This window comes from Ambystoma mexicanum, chromosome 8 (assembly GCF_040938575.1).
Source record: "Ambystoma mexicanum isolate Mex_15411 chromosome 8, UKY_AmexF1_1, whole genome shotgun sequence".
NCBI classification, from domain to species: Eukaryota; Metazoa; Chordata; class Amphibia; order Caudata; family Ambystomatidae; genus Ambystoma; species Ambystoma mexicanum.
In genome coordinates this window covers 291,383,284-291,391,497 of record NC_090929.1, presented here as the reverse complement: position 1 = coordinate 291,391,497, position 8,214 = coordinate 291,383,284, and the positions used below count along the sequence as shown (strand labels likewise).

Here is an 8,214-nt window from a genome sequence, read left to right as displayed (position 1 = left end):
TGCGTAGCTCTTACCTGTAGCCACCCTGCCAAATCTGCAGGCCAGCCAAGGGTTGCCGCCAAGAGTTGCCACCGTCGTGGGACTTCCCACTGCTGGCTGGCCACTTGCCTGTGAGCTGATCCCAACTCTTGGTCAATTTCCTCCCATTCCTCACGTTCAGAAATCGATGTAAGGGACCACACAGCTGGGCACAGCAAACACAATGACGCAGGCAAAAACCACACCGCCAACTTGCTACAATAAAGCTTTTTATTATTATTAATATTAATAGCATATTTATACATCTGTGTAACATTTCAATAAAATAGGGAGACGGTTTCCCATCAAAAGGCACTTTGAGATCTGCTGGGGCCGCCCCGGGTAAAGGATCCCTGCCCCATTGTGGGTGGAAAGTGAGCGGTTAGCGTTGAGATTCGCCCTATGTGGGTGAGCTTGGTTGCTTCTTCCCCCCCTGTGATGGAGGCCTGTCCATGGGGAGAGTAGCCGCCAGCTTCTGTCCTTGTAGTGACTGCTTGCATGGTCCCAGTGATCACCTGGAGCATGGTAGATCCCCATCCCTTGCTGGGATGTACGCCCCCGTTGGATGCTGCTCAATAACCCGCTTCCTTCAGCTCTGGGCCCGCAAGGCTTGAGGTCACCCGCAGGGCTATGCTACCTGCCAATCCCGTGGATTTCTGATCAGGGGGAGCCGGAGGAAGCCTGGGGATTTCCTGTATCTTCCACTGACATGAATTGAAGGAATGTTGCCTTTGGTGGGTCTGTGCATGAGAGGATATTCAGCAGATAGCTCAGTGGGTGGAGATATAGTGTGCCTGCAAGCACCCCGGAGAAGGAATATGCCCACTCAAATCAGAAGTAGTGTCTCTGGGAGGAAGGGAAGCTCTTCTAGTCTGTGCGAGTGTATCCAGGGGAAGGCATGCAGGGGTTTTGTGCTAGTGACAGAGACAAGGCAGAGTGCCCAGGGTCAGGGGTCTGCGACTTTCGGCTTTCCATAAGTACAATCCCCATTGGTCCGAGCCGGCATAGTCCAGGCCAAAGGATGATTAGAGAGGTTGCTCAGAGCATCCTGGGAGCTGCAGGCTGCATACCCCCAGCCTAGAAAGAATCCCCCTCCCCATGAGCCCCTCCTGCGTCCACCAGCATGCCTGCCCTTCAGTCTGTGCTAGTGTGCTCTGTGCAAAGACGCTCCCCCCCGCAGCTATACACACGTAAACACAAGTTCTGCCATCTGTGCGTGTGGCCAGGCCCACACTTCTCGCCCAGTGTGTGCTAGTTTCTGCAGAGAGCATCCAACAGTCTCGCGTAGGATCCAGAAGACTCCATAGAAGCCGCCTGAACCTGTGCTCGCGCCTGCACAGCCATTTCCCTCTTTTCTGTGCTAGTGCCTAGATAGCTGCATCCCTCTGTACTAGTGCCCACACGGAATCTGCTCCCTCGGGATGCACACTGTTCTCGTCACTAGTGGCCAGTAAGTGGAATTCACCCCACCCCTGTGATTTCTCATATTACCCAAGAAATCGTGGCCCCCAGGTGGGATCGCACAATGTGAAAAAAAAATGTAGCTAGAGTGGCCAAAAAAACACCCTCATTTAGAAAGGCGGGCATTGCTTATCTAAAACACCCATATACCTTTAAAAACACTGTGCTTGGTTTTTTAACAAATATTATATTAACTATCAAATATTAACTTTTCTAAATGTTTGTTTTTATTAAAACACTCAGCAATCAATCCCAATTTTTTCAGAACTCCGAAATAAAGTTTCTATCCTTTAAAAAACATTGAATTTGTAAGTAAAGTTTTAAAAAGCTTTCACGCCGTTTTACCAGCTAAATCACCCGAGTTTGTTTCAACAGTCAGGAGCCAATCCCGTCGTTTTAATGCTCCTCAGTACCTTTAAAAGCCTAAAAAACTTGAAATTGGTGGCCACACCGTTCTGAATAACTAACATTGAAATTGGCTGAAAAACATTTAAAAATCGATATTCTATCTTATTCAATTTAAAGATAAAAAGGTACAGCTAGTATTTATTTTGCTAAAAACAAGCGAAACTGATTTTAAAAGTTGTTGCCAGAAGCGGAAAAGGATCTTGTTTTTTTGCCATCAGGCAAGATGTTTTGGGCCACGTGTAGACTGCACAGAAACCTCTTGCTTGATCCGAGCGGAGCTGTTTCAATGTATTCTAGACTCCGGGAGATGGCTGCTGTCTCGGTCTGAGTGATGAACGGGGGTGGGGATCATTGTGAGCAGATTTAATTGATATTGGGGTTTTATCTCAGGTGGGTCCTTAGTCCTTGAGGGTGCCGTCTCAAGGTAAGGGCAACTCCGATTGGTGCGGGATTCGAATGAGTGGGTCCTAGATGGGTGCTGTCTCAAAGTGAGCGGCCTCGGATGGGGGCTATCTCAATGTGAGCAGGTCTCAGCTGGGTGCTGCCTTATTGTGAGTGGGTCTCATTTGGGTTCTGCCTTAGGGTGAGCAGGCCTCAAATGAGTGCTTTGTTTCAAGGGGGTGATGCCTCAGTGTCAGCGGGTCTCAGATGGGTGCTGTCTCAGTGTGAGTGGGTCTCTCATTGGTACTGCCTCGGTGTGAGAGGGTCTCAAATGGGTGCTGTCTCTTAGGTGGGTGCTATCTCATTGTGTGCTGGGGCCAGATGGGTGCTGCGTCAGCGTGAGCAGGTCACAGATTAGTGCTGTGTCTCAGGGGGTTGCTGCCTCAGCGTGAGCAGGTCTCAGATAGGTGCTGCCTCCGTGTGTGTGGGTCTCAGATGGGTGATGCCTTTGTGTGTGGGTTTTAGATGGGTGCTGCCTTGGTGTGAGCGGGTCTCAGATGGGTGCGGTCTCGTCGTGAGCAAGTCTCAGGTGGGTGTTGTCTGAGCATGAGCGGGTCTTAGATGGGGGCTGCCTCCATGTGTGCGGGTCTCAGATGGGTGCTGCCTCCGTGTGTGTGGGTCTCAGATGGGTGCTAGACTTCAGCGTTCCTCCTCCACCGTCTCGAGCCCTCTGCTGTAGTTCTCTGCTCCTCCTCCACCACCTCCATCTCTCTGCTGTAGTTCTCTGCTCCTCCTCCACCACCTCCATCTCTCTGCTGTAGTTCTCTGCTCCTCCTCCACCACCTCCATCTCTCTGCTGTAGTTCTCTGCTCCTCCTCCACCACCTCCATCTCTCTGCTGTAGTTCTCTGCTCCTCCTCCACCACCTCCAACTCGCTGCTGTACTACCCTGCTCCTCCTCCACACCTCCATCCCTCTGCTGTACTTCTCTGCCCCTCCTCCACCACCTCCATCCCTCTGCTGTACTTCTCTGCTCCTCCTCCACCACCTCCATCTCTCTGGTGTAGTTCTCTGTTCCTCCTCCACCACCTCCATCTCTCTGCTGTAGTTCTTTGCTGGTCCGCCACCACCTCCACCCTCTGCTGTACTTCTCTCCATTGCCATCTCTCGGCCTCTACTTCTGCTCTCTGGGAAGCCCCCCACTTAGCTTTCTGGGGTGCTTCTCCACTCTCTGTTGCTCCAGTGTTCCATCGCCTCTTGATCTTTGCTCTGCTCCTCACCATCCCTGCAGTGCTTCGCCACCACCACACATAGACACGTGCTTGCGCTTGCGCACCACTTGCCCTACCACTCAGTGCTCTCCCGATTAGCCCTCAGAACGAAACAAAACAGGCCTAGACTTCTTGTTGATTTCCATTTTGTCTCAAGTACCCTCCCAGCTCCCCGCTTCCTGTTTCTCATGCCTGCAAGTTGCCTAGTATAGATCAGCGGGCGCTCCAGGCCCCACCCTTGCCAAAGCAGCCTCAGTGCAGAAGTCTTCTCATGTTCTGAGGGCAAACCCTTATTTTGGGGGACAGCACTGCATATTGGTATTGCAGGGGTCTATTAAGTAGGCGGGGTTCGGCGCCTTCAGAGAGATGAAACCTCAGGGATGGTGTAGATCTTGCGGGAAGAGAGTTTAGGGATCACATCAACCTCCCACGACTCTCAGTGTAACAATCCCACTGTCACCTTTCCACACAATGCAGGGGCTACCCATCCCGCTTTTTGTGAGGAGTCTTGCCTTCTAGCTCTGAAGCCCATACTCTTAAAGTTAGCTCTCATCCTGAGCGGCTTACGGTGCTTTGCCATGTGATGACTACCCACAATGCATTGGAGCACACATGCTGATCCCGTGGAGGCGGCATTGCCCTTTATAGGAAGAATCAGAGGCACACATCAACACCTAGACTATTGATAAAACTCGGATGAGTGCTTTAAAATGCTTCTTCTGCACTGAGACAACAGCGCTTTGAAACACGTTGTGTATAGGCGCTATATAAATAAACTATCACATCATATCAGACCAGGTAGCATAAGGCAGCTGTGCAATACACACCACCACCTACTCGCTCACCAGAGACAGGTCTTCCATTCTGTGGACCAGGGGGCTTTCCTATATAAGTCTGAAACCCCCAGCTGTGTGCCAGAGGTTTAGCAAGTGTCAGGCTAGAACTACCCCAGATAGCTCCTCCTCCACAGCACGGAACATCTGTCAGGGGCACACGCCAAGTATAGAGCCTCGTGTGCAGCCACGTGAGTGCAGGGGGCTTGCTTCAGTCACGCAGGGGTTTGCATGCAAGGATGACACACATTCAGAAACCTGTTGAACGTCCCAGGGCTTGCAGGCATCGGACCATGATGAGGTGGGGCGGTGGGCGCGGGAGGGGCAGCAACAGGGCATGCTTTTGGCCATGATATACATGAATTACAGGTGCACTATTGGGGAGGCTCAAAGTGCCCCGGCAGGGCGAGCTCCCCTCTAGGGTGTGCTGTCAGTCAGGTCAGAGACGCATCAGCGGAGCTGTGAGACAGGAGTCATTGCTGGACTCAAAGGAGGAAACAGACACACATTGCAAAGCTGTTGAAAGGTCCGAGTGATGCAGTGTGCCAGGGTATGCCAGAGCAGCAAAGCTGGAAGTATGCTGGAGAAGGCAAATGCTAGGGGGCGAGGGGTATTGCGTAGCAAAGGATGGAGGCGGAACAGCAGAGCTGTGCCTGGCACACCACTTCACTTTGCCACATAGCCGTAATGACAATGGTGCGTGCGGAAGAGGCCTTGATTACAGCCAATGGAAGTAAGCCAGGATAACCCCTAGTAGCTGGGCTGGGTGATCTGTGTGGCAAAGGCTTCCATCATTTACTGCAAGCGAAAGAAAAGGAGCGACAGCGAGGAAAGGACACCACAATGCAGGGTATTCCCAGCGACTGCGATTTGCACAGGGGTCATGGATTGCTGAAGGCTTCGCGCATCCCCTTGGAATGGAGCGGAGAGTTCACCAGTCGACGTCGAACCTTATTGGAAGGTCCTTTGCAGCAAAAGCAAACAAGGAAAAAATACTAAAATCGGAATGTGAAGAAAAAGCAGTGCAGAACCAGAGGTCTGTGGCCCACCGTGATTTCTGGCACTCAATATGCCCATCGCCCTTCCAAGGAGCCATTCCGTACAAGTCAAAAACATGCCTTATATGGTGGCTCTCGGTTCCTTCTGCAAGTGGACTGGTAGCATATGTTCATTCCTCTCAAACACCTCTTCCCTTCTGCTCTGGCAATCAGGAGTCCACAGCAAGCCTGAGTCTGATGAGACGAAGAAGATGCTGCTGCTGCCTCAGATGCCACCCCAGCACCCACCCCTGCCCAGTCATCTGAATGAGAAGCACTCCGGCGACCAGTCCACTTTTGGCAAACGGTGTGCGAGTGACCCTCACTCGTCTCCCCTCCACACAAAAGTTTATGTTTACAATTTGGTGTGCGCCTCCTCCTGCCCGAGGGATTCTTTGCACGCTTGGGTGTGATCGGCCTTCTCGAGCATGGCCTGGACGGTGGTGGAGACTTCCTCTCTGATTTTGTGGTCCCTCGTTGTTTGGTTGTCTGCAAGGTGGAGCTCAGGATTTGGTAAGACAATAGCTCCCCCAAAGGAGGACTTCACAGGAGAAGCAGGTGCCATGGGCTTCTCTTCTGTATCCTCCCCATCATTGCTTGGCGATTGGAAGCCGCTGTCATGCTGGCTGGAATGTACCAGGTAAAGGCGAGCAGGCTCTTCAGGTTGGTCTGTTTCGTCGTCTGTGGGTTCTTCCTCAGTGGGTATCGCCTGGGTGGGTTCTTCAACAGTAGATTCTTCATTGGTTGGTTTGTTATCTGCCTCGTGTGTGGGATCCTTGTGAGTGTGTGCTTTATAGGTGTGTTCCTCATGTGATGGTGCTTCACAAGTGAGTTCCTCTTGCGTGGGCACCTCACAAGTGAGTTTTTCATGTGTGGGCACTTCACAGGTGGGTTCTTCATGCATGGGCACTTTGCAGATGGGTTCCTCGTGCACAGGTGCTTCACAGGTGGGTTCCTCACTCATTGGCCTCCCAGCCGATTGGCACTCTTCAACTCTGCCATTGTCCACCAATGAGGCATCTGTCTGGTCAACGGCTTGAATTGGGGTCTCTACATCAAACTCTTTCACAAGCATGCTGCGGATGCCCTTGACATAGTCAGGTGACTTGGGTGGCTCCTGCGTTGCTTGATTAGGCCGGTCTTCAGTCTGTTCCGCCTCCAGCTCCTCTTGAATATCCTCGTGCGATGGAACCTCCGCACAGGACTCATACTGAAGCGTGCTTTCATCATCGTGAATGAGGGATACCACCTGCCGCAGTCTGCGAGGTTTCTCGATGGGAGCAGCCTTTTCAGGCTCATCCGTGCCACCATACTCTTCACTCCAGTCGATGGGCATGCCCTCGCCCAGAAGGTGTAGGTTGGGATCACTGTTGCGCAGGACAATGCTGTCCCGGTAGAGATTGTGCTTCCTCTGCACGGCGGCTTCTTTCACAGCTAAAAAGGTAAAACATACAAGGTTATTTTATGGACATAGTTGAGGCAAACATGTCTGGTCAACACAGCTTTATAAGTTTCAAAAGGAACACACAATCCCTAAGAAAAATGTGAACATTCCTCATTGGGGCGCCAACCCAACTTCAAAGTAATATGGGGCTTGTATACGTGCTCCCATTCCCGACTGAAAGTGCCTATTATACAAAGCTGTTACAAACTCGGACTGTAGAGGATTTAAAAATACTAGTGTAATGGAGAGGCGGGGATCCAGAGAATTAAAGGAATGGTTCGGTCAGAAAATATTATTGGCCAAAAAGATGGCCAATAATAAAACAAATACCTAAAATATATATATATTTTTGTTAAGTCCCTATGGAAAGCTTCGAGCAAATGAAGCTCAAACTTTAAAATTGCAAGCACTAGGGGGCATCCATTTTGTGATTTCAGGCAGCCTCCTCGGCTCTGCCTTCACGGCACTAAAAAAGCAGCAAAAACGCCGTACTGGGAGCTTTTGCTTACTGCAGCCTAAGCAGAGCTGAGGAGGCTGCCTTCACTTTCATTTGACGTTTTCTGTGCTCCTCAAGCCCAGGGAAGCACAGAAAATGTAAAATGAAGGCAAAAAGCCGAGGCGCACCAATTAAAAATATAACGTTGTATTTGTGATTGCCGTGGTTGGAAAACCACGGCAATCACAAATACAACAACGTTGTTATTCTGACAGTGGCAGCTTTCGCTGGGAGTCTCCTGGGCTCCCCCAACCCTGAGGGAGTCCAGGAGGCTCTCAGCGAAAGCTGCAGCATTCAGAATAACAACGCTCTTGGATTTGTAAATACTGCAGCATTTACAAATACAAAAATGTTGTATTTCTAAACACTGCGGCACGGAAACACAACCACGTTGTGTTTCTGCCTACAGCAGCTTTCACTTTGGGGCTCTCGGGCTTGAGCCCCAAAGTGAAAGCTGCTGTAGGCAGAAACACTGCAGCATTTCTAAACACCCGCATTGTGTTTCTGCCTACAGCAGCTTTCACTTTTGGTCTCCGGTACTCCCCCGGGGGAGCACCGGAGACTCAAATTGATAGCCACGGCAGGCAGAAACACAACGCGGTTGTGTTTCAAAAATGCTGCAGTTTTTCTTTCTACGTTTCTCAGGCTCTTCCAGCTTGGAGGAGCGCGAGAAACTTAGAAAGGAAAACCACAGCGTTTTTGAAACACAACGTTGTATTTATGTTTGCGGTAGCTTCAGCTTGGAGCCCTGAGGGCTCCAAGCTGAAGCTACCGCAAACATAAATACAATGTTTTAAAAGCTGCAGTTTTATTTCTAAGTTTTCCGTGCTCCTCCAGCCCGGAAAACTTAGAAAAAAAACTGCAGC

At 50.7% G+C, this 8,214-nt stretch overlaps 1 protein-coding gene across 1 annotated transcript in view; it reads right to left on the bottom strand.

Annotated features, from left to right (window-relative positions):
• Positions 1-235: 235 nt before the first annotated feature.
• The window catches only part of LOC138471844 (protein Niban 2-like), a 385,943-nt gene continuing 377,964 nt past the window's right edge, over positions 236-8,214 (bottom strand). Inside the window, exon 14 of the mRNA XM_069609690.1 lies at positions 236-6,842. Within this exon, the coding sequence (XP_069465791.1) occupies positions 5,764-6,842 (1,079 nt within the window). The 3' untranslated portion in view covers positions 236-5,763. The remainder of the gene's footprint in view (positions 6,843-8,214) is intronic.